Source organism: Epinephelus fuscoguttatus, linkage group LG4, assembly GCF_011397635.1.
Source record: "Epinephelus fuscoguttatus linkage group LG4, E.fuscoguttatus.final_Chr_v1".
NCBI classification, from domain to species: Eukaryota; Metazoa; Chordata; class Actinopteri; order Perciformes; family Serranidae; genus Epinephelus; species Epinephelus fuscoguttatus.
Genome location: NC_064755.1, coordinates 31378475 through 31396266, shown reverse-complemented (window position 1 = coordinate 31396266; position 17792 = coordinate 31378475). Strand labels below are relative to the sequence as shown.

Sequence of the window (17792 nt, the reverse complement as noted above, 5' to 3'; positions counted from 1 at the left end):
TTTCAAATCCATCCAATAGTTGTTGAGACATTTCACTAAAAACATGAAATGTGGGCCTCATGGTGGCGCTACAGAAAAAGTCAGGAGATCACTGAAATGATCAGGATCCATCCTCTGAATGTCAAATGTAGAGTTCATATTTTAGTCCGGACCAGAGTGATGAACATTGCTACTGTAGCTAAAAATGAAGAAAAATTACAAAGGCAAATGTCTCCAGTCCCCCTGAGTCACACTGTCTCATAGAAGAACTTTCTATGATTTGAAAGAAGTAATGTGTTATGATAATTAACTGTATGAATCATTTAAAACCTTATAGTCAGTTATTAAAAGAATTCCCTGTGTGAGCCAGAGACTCAGAGGGCACCCATCTCACTAGCTGAGACTGAAGTCACATAAAAAGGGTTTCACTCTGCCACAAAGCACGGAGGAACTGCTGAGGCAGCCGTTTATCCAAAGCACGTCATTATGCACCATGTAGGGTGTCTGGCAGACCAAGAAATGAATCACAGAAAAGGGAGAAAATGCCTGGATTGGAGTTGCTCCTAATGGAGACTTTGAGGGACTTGCGCTGTGGAGAACACCAGACGAACCCAGCTGGAAACAAAACAACTAAGCAGTTTTCTTATCACTCTCACCACTGTGAGGGGCTCTATTTTCTGAACTCAGCGGCAATTATGGCAACAGTCTGGGTCCAGTCACGGGGTTCTTTGTGCTGATAGCTGGGGGCAAGTTTCACAAGCGCAGTGGCCGGTTGTGCACACGGAGCCAAGGCATGTAACATTAGAAGCCAAGTGCACAATGCTCCTGTGAGCTGGGAGTTGAATGCTATAACTTGTCTCCATTTCTGTGCACCTGCTTGGGCAATTCAGAGCATAGTTGAATCCTTTAAAGAAGTATTTCACTGCTGAGGAGATGATCGTTTCATATACTAGGCTGTCTATGCAGTAGAAAGATGCAAGTACTTTTGACATTGGTGCTTCATGACCAGAGAAAACAGAGGAAAAGGGTTGTGGCATTTGCTTTTGCTCAAGAAAACCTGCAGCTACTAGAATATTCTGCACCCCACCAGAATAAAACAGTATGGCGCCCGCTTCCGGTTAACAAACTCTTGTAATACAGCTAAACAGTGCACTAAAAAATATATGTTCAGGAATTTTAGGGAAGGAATTGGCAATGCCATAACAGAATCTCAGTTTGTATTTGATAAACACTGCTTAGTTTTACAGTTTAATTTAAGTTTGGTCTGAGTTTGGTAGATATACTTCTATACTCCTTGTGTCCATGGCAGTGGGCAAACGAAAATGAGGAAGTACTATCTGTAGTTTCAGTAACAGCCCTTGAGCCAGCAAAAAATCTACCAGATTTAACACATTTTGCATCATCCCGTTGATTAGAGCTGAGAGATGAGCAGTGAGATCTGGGTGCAGGTAAGATGGAGGGAAGTTTACCACAATTCATTTACATGTACCACCCACATTGTAATGATACAAAGCTGGTTGAAAATCTGCAAAGCTTCCCTTTAAGGGAAGTGTAGTAGAATAATTAAAACTCCCTTATAGATGTTTGACGGGATGATTCTAAACCAATGAGAATGGCTTTAAAAGAGGTATGACTTCCCTCTGTGCATAAAACCTGTGCACAGGAGATAACTTTGCTCATTCATTAAACAGCCCTCTGTTACTCTGGTGGTCTCTCTTGTGAGTTTTTGTTACAGAATTGCGACCACAGAAAGTCTTGATGTTTTGGCAGTGAAGAAGCTTTGTCGTGCCAGTGGAAGGCAGCAGGTCGGCTGTATTTGTGTGTGGCCCTTAGAACTTTGCGAAAGAATCAATAATTTAGAAGATGATTGGCATCCGTAACTCCTTCCACATCTGTCATAAACAAACAAGCGTCCTCGAGGAAGATGGTACCACGCTCAACGTACACAGAGAACAGTTTGGCAGATGCTGAAGCAGCAGCAGCGGAGCCAGGGCCCTTTAAAGCCACTTTTCAGAGATATCCACACTTGGCCCACTGCCACGTTCTCACACAAGGGATTCTCGAGGCCAGGGCATATTTGGACGAAGAATTAAGTTAGAAACAATGATCTACTTAGGACAAACCGCAAATGAGCTTTGCATATAAAATGGCCAAACTCAAGCTGCCTGTCAAACACGCAGCATGAGGCAAGGCAAAGGTCATTTCCATTTATGTGGATTTAGAGCTGTAATGCCGCTTGTACTTCCAATGACTCAACCTTAATGTGAAAAAAATGTGCCATGTGTCAACAGATATATTGTCCTCAGAGGGCACACCCCTGTCAGTCGAGACCATCTGAACGGAAACCAAATTTTGAAATCGTGAGTTTGAATTCTGCCTTCCTGAACGGCTTAATGATTTCCTTCAATGGCGTTCCTTGATTCCGGCAGAGCCCGTTTGTTGATACTCCAGAGGATCACAGATCCTCTAGCCTCGCCTTTGCCCTTCAGGGTCTAATGGCTGACTCACAAATCAGCTCCTCATTTTCCTGTAGCTCGTACAAAGCAACTTTTCAACTAATTAGGGCTCCTACACCTTTGGGAACGTGTTTCACTTCTTCCAATGGCCAATTAAACTGAAATAAGGCTTTAAAATGAAACTGTTCTTGCAGCATGTTCTGAAATAAAACCACTGCAGTGATGTAAGCAGTGATAAATAAACAAAATTAAGACATGCACGATTTATAGGTCCCTTGCATTGCTGTTTGGAAAACTCTCCGCCGTCATTAACTTTTGGGAGCTTATCTTCATTGTGCCGCTTTAAGCTGTCTTGGAGGGGGAGCGCTGATTTGAATAGGAAAGAGGTGCTATCGTCAGGATCAGTAAAAGTCATTTCACGCACCAGTGTATGTCAGCTCCCATTAGCTGGGACAGCAAACTTCTCCCTCTTCATTCAGCCTGTGTGCCTCTGTATCTCTCTCTGCCTCTCTAACCTGCTTCAATGCTGTCTTTTGCGAGGGTCATTATGAGTGGCCAGAACACAGAAGAGAACAGAACGCTCACACAAATCTAAATGAGGTGAGCCTTTGACATACATCTGGTGTAGCATTCACATCACAGTCCCAATGAGCAGCTGTAGTCATTAAGATCTCTTCTTTAGCTTCTTTGACAGGGCTGGACTGAGGGGCACTGAGCAGTGTGGTGATTTATTATGGGGCTCTGCCAATGAGGCTCCTTTCGCTCAAATGATTCATTAGGGAGGCATTACATAAGTCCTGGACATCTGATTATCCCTGTGACAATAACCAGACTGTTATCCAGAGATCACATGTGTAAGTTTGTTTCAACATTGAGGAGGGCACATATCAGGGGGGAATTGGGCGTCAAACATTTCATTTTCAGCATTCTGGGGAATTTTTCTGCATCAGTTTATAGTAGAAATGTCTCTATGCATGTAAAGGAAAATTCAGGCAGCAGGCGATAACTCAAAATATAAAAATATAATGGAATATAACGCAGTGAAGCTCTCAGGGATTCTGTGGTGCTTTCAAATATTTCCTCTCCTGTAGTTCAACTTTTCTCATTTAATGTTATCCCTGCTGAGTCAATATATCTGGAGACATGGTTTACTCTTGCTACCGCCTTTGTGTCTGCATGTGGCACCAGGCACTTATTCACATAAATTATAAATTAATTCATTTTAATGAACTTAAAAACCCTTGGACTTTAATAGCTCACATGTGTTTCAGCAAGATTTCTGCTCAATATTCTGCACATTCAAAACTTATCCCACTCCCATCCTTCTTAGAGAAGTCGATGATAAAGTCATAATATTTCAAGAAAAAATCTATCTGCCCTAAAGTCTAATATACAGTACATTGAGGAAAGATGCCACACTGCAGTACAAACTTTTTACAGGTCAAAATAACTGGAGCCTACAGTAACCCCACAACTAGGGCTGCCCCCGATATAGTCGGCCAAACGTTAGACGCCCACAAAGGTCATTAGTCGGCAAGATATCAGTGGTTGCTTAGACGCAGAAAAAAAACACACAAACACACAAACATGACACTCTATTAGGAGCTGCGCCTTGTCAAAATAAATCAAAACCTATATGACTGGACCATGTTGGAATTCAATTTGAAAGGACAGACACAGGAAGTGGCCACGCTCAACAGTCAGACAGGAGTTATGTTAATTTCCAGGGCTGGTACCTGCGGTTATTCCACAGGCTAGTTAATAACATGTCGGGCAGGAAATCCAAGTGTGGGATCATTTTGAGAAGGTGAAGGACGAACCCAAGGTGATATGTAAACTCATCTTCATTGGTCGACTACAAACATGACGTATCATCTGAAACATGTCAGTAGCTACATGCCCATTAGCCACTTAGCACAATCATTACTGTTTTGCCCACAGCGTCATTAACAGGCGGCTCGCTCAGTGTGACGTGCACTTGTAGATAAAATATAGACCTATATTAATGAAGGTTCATTAGTACGGTTTTGTATTTCTCTGTAATGTAGCACAGTGTTAACAATGTTACTGATACTATTCTTTCTCACACCTTCAACTCAAACCATTGTGTTGCCCCGCCCAAAATATATAATTTAATAATTACATTTATATTGTAAACATGCGGGCGACTAGTCGACTAATGGCCCTAAATGACGACTAGGAAAATTCTTAGTCAGGGCGGCCTTATCCACAACTATTATCTTATTCTCCTGCTAATTTTAGACTGTATTAGAGCAGTTTCTGTCACTTTTACTCCAGGCCTTCCCTCGGGATTTGTCCTGCAGCAGTACCTACTTTACCAGTCATCCTGTTGCGTCTATGGGTGGCATTCTAGTCATTCAAAAATCCTTCAAAATAAAAGCTATGATTTGGGTTCTAGTGGTCCTTCAAAATAAAAGTCCTCCTCACACGAGTGTTCTAGATATTGAGGAGGACATGTCCCCTTCATTCAATTTATAGAGCAGATAATTAGGCTGCTATATAAAACTGTCTTGCTCAAATCTTCAAAATCAATCCTCGCTGTTTGCACATATCAGCAAGCTTTCTCAGTTGCTCTATGTAATCAGAAAAATAAATCTGCTCATTGAGGAAAATTAATTGCCTAAATGGCATCCAATCCACATAAAGACCGCCATTGTTACAGCGAGGATGAGAATGACAACATGGTCAGTGTGATGAGTGCCACTCTTGAGGTCAAGTCAGAGGTCTTCACGCCATATTATGCGATTACACCGACCAGCTCTCCTCTTTGCCATTTTCGCTTTATTGGCCCCAAAGGGTCACATTGAGGTTCAAGTCATCTTCCCGAGCTGTCAATAGAGGAGGGACCCATCTGTGTGAGAGCCAACTTTGCCCCAGGCAGGCAAAGAAATTAAGATCTACTGTTCACGGTTACCTTTTCCCACACATTCTGTGAATACGTGACCACACATGTACACCCGGGATTGAAACAATGAATCATCCCTGCCAGCTGTAGCTATTCAGATTAACTGTGACGATTCCTGCAGTGATATAAATGGGCGCAGAACACGCTTGCTCATATTTACTCAGTCTAGATTCCCTTGAGGCTTTATGTACATATTTGACAACTTCATATTAGAAAGCATAATTTTTCTGTCCATCATCTACTGAGCAATTTGAAGCTAATTTCCCTGCTGCACACAGGAAAGGTGACTGGGCACACACGCTTGCATATCAATACATTGTAATGCATGATTCAAAGCCGTGATTTATTCTGAAGAATCTCATCTGGAGCCACTGCAGTGAGAAGCTTACAAAGTGTGGTGCACTGCGAGAAGACAAAGGGGTTAGAGACAGAGGAAGACTCGGTAAAGGCTTTCACTCTGCAGTCAGTCGACATAATCAGTGGACTGGCCTAATCCCCAAACAAGTGTGGCAGTGCAATCAAGTGTTTGTGCATGAGTGAAAACATATGAATGCAACAGAACAAAAAGAGCAGTCAATGGAGGAAACAGAGGTAAAGTGACAATGAGGGAATCCATGTGTGCACGTTTATACTCAAGGGACAGAAATCCTGAGTCTGTCTGGGAGGAGGAAGCTGTCTGCAGCAGGGCTCACACGTCTGAGCTCCATCCTCCAACAGCCGCCAGGCCCGAGCTCTCAGGGCTTAGCATAGGAGGAGAGGACTGGGATGAGGAAGTGGTTAAAAGCTCAGATTTACACCGTGAATCCACCACTGCTCTTCTCTGCAAAGCACTGCAGTGCTGAGCATGAAATTTATGACCAATAACTTCACCTCCAGTGGCCTTTACGAGGGAAAAAGGAGCACGGATAAGGTGATCTGAAAGGTTATGATTTCTTGAACTGCACTTTTGGAACGGCACTAAATTATGTGAAACGCTACACCTCATTCTCCACTTTTCTCAGACAGAAACAAAAAAAGTCTTTCCTTAGCCAAAGCTGCCACATTTAGTGACTTCTTATAGGTTATGTTCACATTACAGGCTTAATGCTCAATTCCAAATTTTTCCCCCGATCCAATCTTTCTGCCCACACTGTTCACATTCTTGTTTGAAGTGACCCATATCTTACGTCAGTGTGACTGGATCTCTTCACTGAAATACCTCACATGCATCCAAAAATGTCACACATGTGAAAGAGCAAACAAAAAACATTTGCGAAACAGGCATCTGGGGAAAAAATAATGACATGGTGGTGCAAATCGTTCTCATCTCCTGAATGATTTGCCGAGAAGACAATCCCTCATATGTTTAGGAGAGGACTGCCCATTGTTCTGAAGGGCTGTTTCGCCGACGTGGCTAATTATTATGAAAATTAACATAATCAGACCTTTGTTTGTTTTCGGGATACCAGGCTCTCGTGACATGCAACATTTTTTGGATGACAGGGGCTTCAGGATCATGAGCCTTCGCAATAATGGTGTGAGGACGAGAAGCTATAGCTCTGTCGGCAGCTATTGCTAGTAGCTCTCTTGAGGGAGTGTGGACGTGGGAGGAGTCAGGAGTGATGGGGCCGTGATGTGGAGGGTTTCACAGAGGACAAGCTTCTTCAAAAGTTAAGGATGCCCAGGGCAACATTTCAATCTCTGTCAGCGTCTTACGACAACAGTGTCACAGCATGTAGGTTATCTATCCCTGTCAGAAGGCGTCTGGCAGTTGGGCTTTACTGGCTGGCAACTGGAGCCCACCACGGCAGCAGCACAGCTATGGCAGCCTTCTGTAGTTTCAACGGACAGCTCTCACACTGTATGGTGAGTGATATGCACCTGTGCAGTAAAGTATGACACGGATATGGATATGTACTGTATCGGTCCACATCTGATTGGAATAAAATGGATTTGTGTATCAACACTACTCTGAAAAAATCAGATTTGTGTCACATGAGAGCAAAAAAAATCAGATTTGAGCCACATTTGCTCGTAATGTGAATGAGCCCTAGACTCATTTGTGTCTCATTCCCTCGGCCATTCATTAGTGACAAAAAATATGGGAGTGCTGATGTGAGCCACTCCATTTCAGCCTGCGTGAAGTCTTTCTGTCGAGTGATGTGCCATGTTAGGGCTCTCAACAGCTCTCACTGAGGGTGGTGGCCGACTGAGCCCATGCCTCCCATCAAATTCTGGCAGAGGTGGGCACAAAACATGCTCCCATTCCTCCCCATCGCCTCAGGAGACGCCATGGCAACTAGGCGGAAAAAATCAGGCCCTCCTCGCCATTCCACGCATGCCCTGGCATCCATTGTGAAATGTCTGAAGTCTTCTACTTCTGTGTTCTTTAGAGCAGAGATAACTGAGGGAGCTTTAATGTGGAACCACCCTCCCTTCATCTCCTCCATTTTTTCCCCCTTTTCTCCTTGTTCCCTCTCACTAAGACATCCTCTCCGTGGCTATGGTGACAAGTGTGAGGCTTTGATAACGCCACTGCTGCTCTGCTTCAAAAGGTCTTGCTCCAAGTTACAATTTTCCCTGCGTTACCAGCCTGAATCTAAAGTTCTGAGATTTCCATTTGCAGCCTGTCGAATCATAAACATCAGTAAACAATCACAAGTTTCTTGAAATGCTGCTCGAGAATTCCGGCATTCGTTCAGCACATGGCACGACGACTCTCCTGCGCTCACCGTACAAAAGGGTGATTGTTTAGGGCTTGAATTAAGTGGAAAACTCTGTGGGCGTTTGTGGAAAAGAGTGAGATGACTCTCTCTCCAGGGAATCCTGACATCACACAGACAGCATGTTATGCTCATGACTGGTTTCAGTGGCTCAAGTAGCCAATAAATAAAGCCATCAGGCTGGGTGGCATTTTGAAGCAGGCGAGGTTCACATGGAAAGTGAAGTGGCTGACAGCTGTGCATAAAATGTATATTAGAAGGAACTTAGAATAAAGCTGTTTTTTGTCTGTATCCATGATTGCACCATCCGGCCATGTTAAACAACTCTTTAAAATGAATCTTAAGTATTTTCATCCTGGTTTAAATTAGCTTTAAAGCTCCCATTACATTTTAAAGTAAAACATATTCATGATAATCCTTTAATAATAATATAACATGGTTTTCCATCATAACAGTTAAAAAAAGACTCTGAGATGGGGCCATAAGCAGATCTACGCTTTCTCCCACAATGAGAAATTCTGCAGTGCTGCTTGTACTAAGGTGACTAGTGAAAGAGCAGTGTGCATTAAGACGGCTAGCGTTAGCATTAGAGGACACAACGCACATCGGAGAGATTCAGCCGTACATGTTTCAGCCTCAGTCAGACACAGACTCTGATGAGGAATCTGTTGCGCACCAAACTCAGGAAGAGCACATGTATCAGCATGGTTAGTCGCAGTTAGCATCTTTAATTTGGTTATGGTGTTTGTTAGCTTGTTAGCTCATGACTGGCAGTGACTGACACCACGTTAGTAGTTGTGAAACATACAATCACTTCTGCTATGATGGGGTTTTTGGTGGAAGAAAGCTCAAGGTTTACACCCAAAAACTGTACACTCTACCATGCTACTACTAAATCTGCTCTCTGCATTGCCAAGTTCATTGTGCGAATGTGCGCTGGAAGTCTCAGGTGTCTTAGCCGGTGTTGTGTCAAAGTCTGTTTCCCCGTCAGTATGTGTTTCCCATGGTAGACAGCGATTGACTTTAGTATTGATGATGTACCAAATCCAGCTTGCCTGGTCTATGTTTGAATCTCAGATTTTAGGTAAGTGCACAGACATCGCCCCCTTTAGTAGAGGAATGTAAAACCCCTCTCTAGTGATGAACGTTGCACAGATACAAGTCACATTTTAGTGGACATAACAAAGACCCAACTGATGTTTCTGCAAGCTTTGATTAAATGTAATTTCTTTAATCTTTTTTTTCATCTCTAAAGATTGTCTGGCTTTGATAAGGTTGTGAAATGTTTTTAACTACACAAGATTTTAAATCATTTAATCAAGATGCTTATCTGGTTTCTTAGCCACAGCTGGCTGAAGCAAAAGTTGTGGGAGTTTAAGAAATTGAAGAAAGACTCCCAAAATACACACAAAGAGTTTTTGTTTCAGGAGGCACAGATAAAGCACCCTCTTCTACCCCCTTTCACCTCTTTTGGCAATTCAAAGGTATGCATTAATATACAACAGCAAAGGGAACCTGTTTTCAATATCTCGAGGTTTACAGCCTAATATCAATGTTCTGATGTTTAAATCTCTTTTGGTACAGCAAGGCACAGCAAAACAAATGCTAGTAGAAAATCTTCAGTCATGGCAACATGAGAAAAAACTGCTCCAAAAATAAAAAAAGGATAGGAAGTGGAACAAATGAGCAAATGCTCAAATCACACAGGAATTGCGAGTCAAGGCAAAACACCTCCTTAAAATATTCTCTAAAGATTTATTTAACCGAGAACAACACAAGAAAATAAAAAAAAAAGAAGTACTTGTTACTGAATCAGGACAGATGCTCTCTTTTCCTAATTTCAGTCAGCTGTTCATTTGGAGGTTTCTTTTGATAGAAATGAAATGATAGTAAAACATACACATAACAGTTTTTATGTCAGATGTATTAAATATATTGAACTCCTGATGGTGTCTCATCCTCTCACAGTATGAGGTTTCCTGCTGGCGGCTAAGAGAGTTTGGAAAAACAGATCCATAATTAGATTGTCTGTCTTCTCATTCTAACAAGGCAGATGTGGCAGTCGAACAGTTGTGTGTGCTGAAGGAGGCAACACATTGGGCTAATTTATGCATCTCAGAGTAGGGTGAGACCTGCTAGACGGCAAGCTGGGGAAATCTCCCACCACAGGTGGGTTTTCATCACCCAGTCTCTTTCATTCTCATCCCCTGAACTTCCCCATTCACCTACAGAACTAACACAGCTTCCAATTAAGAGTGTGGGAGCGTGTCGACACGGGATATTGCCTTTGATGCAAACACATGCTCATTCACGTGTGCTGTGTCTACGCTGAGTTCGTCAGTCTTTACACCCCATCTGTATTTTGAATGTCGATTCAAGGAGATATTGAAATCTGGATGTGACGGGTCAAACACAAGCAACATCGACTGAATACTCAAACAGAAGTGGAGCTTAATGATTTGCATCTGTGTGTTTCTCTGTGCTTTTTTTATCTCCTCTTCTAGAGCACTGTGTATCTTCTGTTTTCAACAAAATAAAATCCACTCTTGTTTTCTAGATTCTACAAAGCCTCTACTCACATGGTTTCCTGTTTCTTCCCTGCTCTCTACTGACTAAGCCCTTACTGAGAAGGTAGAGGCAAACAGAGTAGGGATCATATTGATCAGTAAAACGGTGGAGTGGACTGCCGGTTTGTTATGTCACTGATGGCTAATGCATACCTGTTTAGTGGAGATGGATTTAAGTGTCTGACTGCGACTCACCCTCCTGTCAAGATGCAACTGACTGGAAATAAACACTGATAGGATGGAAATGGAGTTCCTCCCTCTCACTTGCTGTGCGGAGGATTTTTCTCATTAGGCTCCTCAAAATCCCTCAGACTCTCCACATCAACACTGATTGTACGGGGCATTTAAATCCAGCACCCCAACAATAAGCCCTAGATTACTGTAGCAGAGAACTCCAGTTAAACTGTCACTAGGTGTGTAAATATATGGTGCGAAAAAGATCATGAGTGCAAAATAAGCCTTGACAGGTACAATGTACATTAAATATCCCAGTATTTCACTGGCCAAGCAGAGGCCTTTGAAGCTGTGCACACGGTGATACACCGAGGACTTGTTTATGCATTCTTTTCATGTATTATAGCCAAGGAGAATTAAAATTTTATAGACTAGAAATAATCAAAGTCTTTGTGAAAGGAAAAATGTGTTTTCCCCAACACTTAGGATAGCTCTTAACATTGTTAAAACTGACTAAATTATATTAGTTGGACTAGAACAGTGGTTCCCAACTGGTCCCGTCATGGGGTCCAGATTATTCCTTAGTCATTAGTTCAAGGTCCACACAGCTTAACATATTCAGCGTCATACTTGCATTTGAACATGTCATCGAGCTAGTTTGCTGTCTCTGTCAAGTAGCTGTCTGTTAGTCACTCACTCTATAGCAGGAAACGGCAATTAAAAATAAAAGCTCTGTGCCGGAAATTCACTGGACTTACTTGACACATTGGCAAGTCACCTGAGGTCCATTCAGAATGGGCCCACGACCCACTTTTGGACCATGACCCATCAGTTGGGAACCACTGGACTAGAAAAAAGGAACCTAAGCCCAAGAAGGTGCATTAGGGACTTGACATTTTACTGAGTAATATGGCCATGATCATGAAAAGAAGAAAATCAAAATCCACGTGTGTATCACACTGCTGAGCATCAAAAATTGTGTGTAATCAAAACAATTACGTCCCACTGACACCTACAGTATTTTGCATATGGACTGAATTCGATCAACTCAGAGGAAGTGTGGTTTTGATAAAATTACAAACAACATGAAAAAAAAGACTAGAAAGAAGTTGACCAAGCTACATGTTGACTCCTCTTGACCCTAGGAATTAAACTGCATTGGCAAAAATGAAGCTTAGTGTGAATAAAATAGTAAGATGGAGTTAAAAGCCAGAAACAGAGTTTAAAATCTGACACGTGTGGATGTTCTATTGACCCTAAAATGTGTCCACGCAACGTTTGCATACATATGTTGAATTGACATCTTGTGGTGTGGCAGTTATTTGTAACAACTGACTCATCAGTTCTGAAGAAAGAAGCCTGTAAGACATTATCAATATTCATTTTGAGTGGTGGAGTGCTGCTGGAGAGCACTGTAACGATGCTCCACAACTTCTTCTCTCCAAGCGAGGAAAGACAATATTCACAGTTCACATAAACTCGTCGATGTTCATATACATTTATGAAAAAGATGCACTAAACAGGATCGTCGGTTACTGTTTGTAAAGACGTTTGCCAGTGAAAGTTAAAGTAAAAGCCAACCCCAGATTCACTCTCATTTGGTGTTTTGCCTCACTATATTTGACCTTTTTTTTTTGGCGCTGTATCTCATGGATGCCTTCTGTTTACGGTCTGGCACCTGGTTGCTACCTTTTTATAAAGCCCCGGCCTCACCTGAGCACTGTGGAGGTACACGGCGATAAACCTCCCGAACACAGAAAAAAAAAAAAGAAAATACAGGCTGAGGGCAGAAAAATACATTGCCACACACTTCCAGTGGGTCATCAGTGATGACTGAGAGGGATTACTTCTGTCTATACATTGTTTTTAATCAAAAATCCTGCATAGTATGCCTTTAAGCACTTGAAGATCCAAACATTGCTGAAGCATATGTCATACAAGAGACACAATAAAACAAATGGAATGGTCAAAGTTCAAAATCACACTGACGTTTAGTTGTGTTGACTGATTCAGGACATCAACTCATGCATTAACTGACATGCAATAAAACATTCCACCTTAAAAGTTGCCAGTAGCTGCCAGTGGTGGCCTTTGTCTATTGCTGCTCACTGTTAACTCGTACAGATGGAAAGGCAGCATAACATCCTTTCATTTTATACTTACAGTAGACTAATGTATCTAAACTTGCCTCCATATGAAGAGTGGTTACATAACCTTTAAAAGAGCCACAACTTAATCATTATAGGTGCACTCTGGTACTTAAACAAATAGCTCTACAGTCTTGTTTATTATGTTCTGCAACTGTGACACATGCTCTGTTTGACTGAAATGGTTGTTATGCAGGAGTTTAAGCTTGTGTAACAGTTGTGCTCATGATAATTATCCTCTATAAAAGCATCCGCTGAAGGCTTAAAATCTAAAAGTAGAGTTTAAATCCACTGCCAGGAGTCCTATCTCTTTCCCCTCTTCTGTAACCAACAGTAACAGGAGATGTTTTATAGACAAATTGTATGATTTAATCAAGTTTATCATGATTGGTGCCAGCGTTTCCACAACCACAGGGGTGCCATACCATGTGATATCCCCTTAACTGCATGTGTGTGGTGTGTATAAAGAGCAGTAAGCAGGAGCTACATTTTACAGCCATTTTTTTCTGAGAATTCTGTGAATTGGCAGAAGATAAATTAAAGAGAGAGACCGACCTGGTGGAGATCATCTCCCAAGGGGAATTCCTGGAAATACCCAGGGGCTGCTGATGTGGCCCGGATGGCCTGCCAGAGCTGGTGCTGGCAGCCCCCCAGGTAGTGAGAGCGCACCCCGGGTAGCAGGTTGTAGTTCCTGAACACATAGGCCTTCAGAGGAGTGCCCCTGTTCACAATGGTGCTCACCGCTGCCACCTGCAGAGAAAGGAAATGACATACAGCTCAATTTCCTTTTCCAGCATGAGGCAGCACTTTACAGATATAAAAATGCAAACATAATACTGTATCTGGAGTGACATTCTGACAGATCAATTTAATAACATCTCTGTTCTGGGAGCCTAACAGGAGTCTGCTGACATATGAAATCCTGTATACTGCTTTATCCACCCTGTCTTATGTGGCTTTAGAGTGTACTTTCCTTCTACTTGTCATTGCAGAGGAGTGCAGGACAGAGATAGCGAAGGAGAAAGGAGCTTTCTTTGTAGTATCCCAGTAAACAAGGTGAGACCAAGGCTCACTGGTCAGTGCCAGAACAGAACAAGAGGGAAGAATGAGTCAGACAAGCTTCCAAAGCTCACCTTGGGGCATTCAGGGTTTCTTGATGTCTCCACCAGGAGGTGAGAGCCCATTTTCTCTCTGTAGAAGGGAAGATATGGCGATGTTATTTTCTGGCTTCGTGAATTTTGGATAGTAGTGTGACTTACTACAGATTCTGCAAGCTTCACAAAATCCTTGTGCATATCAGTTAATGGAACTTGAAATCATTCTGTATTCGGCATAATTATTCTCAAAGGACCGTTTTACTGTTTTAAACGTTTAAGGCCATTTAAAACAATATATGTTTACTTTATATGACCGTGCTGATCATATCTAAGCATGCAGTGGTGGATTTTATTCTTTAATTCTTAATATCTTTAGAATTTTTCCAACCAGCCACTGTTTTACAGTTGCTATCTCCAGGATTATGGGTTTGGTCGTGTGTCTGCTTATCTGTCTGTCTCTCTACAGCTAATCTGGCATACTGCTGGACCCATAACCCTTATACGTGGACATTTATGTGTGTTTGCTCAAGGACCTCTCATGGTTGTGGCAATTCACCTCCAAAGTCACGTAACAAAAGGCATTTCCAGCAATCAACAAGCCTCACTTTGTCTGTCACAGGCAACATTTTGGCCTTTGTTGAGGCTCAAAAACTGACAACCATAGAAAAGTTTGGTCTCAACTGCAGCATCTGCAGATTGATTCCCGCTATGTGATGATCCACTATAGTGAGGCACAACAGGAGATGAATAAATCACTGTTTTTAATAATGTAACCTGCACATTGTCTCCCTTTCATTGGGATGTATTATATATGAATGCACCCACCTAGTGTTTGCATATTCTGGACTCTGAGTATCATGGTGCATTGAGATTTATTACCAACTGTAAGCAGCTAACTTATCACTGTATCCTGTATGCTCAGGTTGGGTGGCTCTCTTTACAGTTTCGTACACTTTTTTCATTGGCATTCTCTTGTTTACAAAGCTATTCTTGGCCTTCTTCCAGCACATGTATGTGTGTGTTATGTGTGTAAATAGAAAATGGCTATGCTCTCCGTTCTCAGAACTTTTTTTTTACTGATTACACCAAGGGTACGCACAGAGTTTGGCAAACGAGCATTTATGTATGGACCTTCTTATGAGTGGAATCTTCTGCAGAAGAACTTGAAGTTTCACTCTTTGGTTTGTCTCAGCTGTTTCAAAGCACTGTTGCAGGATTTTTGTACACAATCTTCGGTACGCCAATGTCAGGGTGTATCTTAGCAGGTCTTTGTAATCATTTGTAGTTGCCCTTTTTTGTGTTTTTATGGTTGACCTCTAGTATACATACTCTCTGGGTTGTCTTTGTGGTAATCTCATTAGGTGTTTTATGTTGCTTGTTTTAAAGCTGTACATTTTTGTTTTGTTCTGTGTTGTCTGTCTGTAACTTTATGTTGCTGCCTGTTTTGGGCAGGAGACTCTTGAAAAAGAGATTTCTAATCTCAAGAGGTTTTACTGGTTAAATAAATAAAATAAAATAAATTATTCCACGACTGTCATGCATGCACAATGGACTCACAGCCTGCCCTGCACTCCCTGTTACCCACCCATATGACCCCAGGCACACCTGTTGGAGACCTGCACTCTACTGAGTTCACTTTTCTAGTTTCCATATGTTATAATAAATAACTTTCAATATCATGTGACACTTAAAATTTGCTTAAGTTAGTCATGCATCACAGTAAACATCATATCACTCCTTTGAGAATGCAACAAGGTTATCTTAGTGATAATCCAGCAAACAGGTCATGTACAACTTGTTGTTGTTACCCTAAAACAGATTATTGATAGATGGCATTGATGCACATTAAACTGTATTAGCATAACTGACAACAATAAAGAGCAAGCTTGATATTCACTTTGATGAACTTGCTTTAAGCACTTCCAAATCACTTTGTGTTAACTTGAACAGTTTGACCACTGTCATGGCATTTTGTTTTACATGTCTCCAAATTAACTAAGCATAAGCACTGCTCTGCGATCAAGGACAAAGGGACTGACTTGAGGATGTTCTCCCAGGCTTCGCTGTCATAGAAAGCGTGGTTCCAGCCCATCTTCACAGTGCCGACAATGACGTTTTGCTTGAAGACATCTGAACCCAGCTTCCGGTAAAGATCATCACACTCGTTCAGTGGGATTTGGAACACACCTAGCATGAACCCTAAGATAGCACCTGAGGCAAAAACACACACAATCATTTAAAGAGGAAAGGACTGGTGAATGAACAATACAGCTGCATACTTGTGTAAACAGGAAGAATAAGAGTTTCAGTCAGTCCTTTGGGAATGCAACAAGGTAATCTTGGTAATAAACAGGCACACAGGTAATGCACAGCTTGTTGTTAGTGCTCTCAAGGCCTGGAGTTGATGCAATGTTAATTGCCTAAAGGATTATCTGTTATTAGTAACATTACCCCTGGATGATCCACCCATAGGAAGTGCATGAGATTAACATAGCTACAACACTGCAGGTAGCTACTTTCTCTCCATGATCAAAGATCCCTGACAAGATTACCAAACCTCAACAGTGCCATGAGGGCAGAGATGGGGTGTACCTGAATAATGTGGGTGACCAAACTCACCAGATGTGGCCCAGATGGGTTTTAAATGTGTGAACATCATTTGATTGAGCAGGCGGATTACATTATGCTTTGACAACATTGACAGAATGTGAAAATGAAGTACCTCCAACTGGTGGAGATTAGGACCAAAGAACTGTTAGGAACTGGGAACAAACAGAAACTTCTGGCAGTGATTAAAGGACAATGTGCTCTGCAAATAAAACGCAGTTTTTCAATCTGCTGCGAAATGAAAACCACCAAGTGGCAGACGGAGAGGACAGTTTGAGGATGATGGTCCACAGCACCACCTTGTGGTCATTTTGCATACAGGGAGAAGTTCTAATTGACCTATTGATTATTCCTGAAACCAAATAAAGCAATGCAATTTCAACACAAATATAACTTAATTTTTTGTGCGTTATACTCTCGGGTAGCATGATCTAAAAATGTGTACCGATGACAGAGCCTACAGGTGGCCACCTGTAGGCTCTGTCATCAGTACACATTTATAGATAAAGCAATTCTCGGACTGCTACCATATTATTTGTGTGTCTATCTCACACAGAAAAGTGCCAGGTAATACTATTTGTGTTCTCGGGATGTCTTTATGCTTTCTGTTCCATAAGCCTGTTTGGAAATTGGATAAAGGACTTCTGTGTATTCTGCAGAGAGACTTAAAACTCAGTTAAATCATCAATGCTTTTTAATCGAAAATAAAAGAATTAGAGGCAGATTCCGTAAGATATCTGTTTAATTTACGTAGTTAGAAACCTAACTCTTTTACATTTCTACTTTAAAATGTGAGCTGCTTTTGCTTATTTCTTATTTCCTTTTTAATTTGTGTCTTTTTGTGTTATCTTTTTTTAAATTATGTGTTTTTATTTATGCCGTTGCCAGTCTTGGCCAGGTCTCCATAGACGAAAAGATTCTTACACCTCTTCCTAACTGGACAGAATGTGAATGAGCGAGTGATCAAACATCACATTGTTCCCATGTTTCCCACTGAAGATGTCCTAACCTGCACCTTGCACAGGCTAAGCAACGTGGCGCTTGTTGTTCCAAAAAACGCTCACACTGGCTCTATTTTGGCAAAGCTTTGTGCACCTCCAACTTATTTTCAGAGCAGCAGCAAACTGTTGCTTGGGC

General features: G+C 41.8%; 1 protein-coding gene across 2 annotated transcripts in view; it reads right to left on the bottom strand.

Moving 5' to 3' along the window:
• LOC125887751 (calcium-independent phospholipase A2-gamma-like) overlaps positions 1–17792 on the bottom strand; it is a 38736-nt gene that overhangs the window by 13339 nt on the left and 7605 nt on the right. For both annotated transcript variants that reach the window (XM_049574811.1, XM_049574812.1), the window contains exons 6-8: positions 16088–16259; positions 14085–14142; positions 13507–13701 (exon numbers count right to left, since the gene is read on the bottom strand). In XM_049574811.1, the coding sequence (XP_049430768.1) occupies positions 13507–13701; positions 14085–14142; positions 16088–16259 (425 nt within the window). The remainder of the gene's footprint in view (positions 1–13506; positions 13702–14084; positions 14143–16087; positions 16260–17792) is intronic.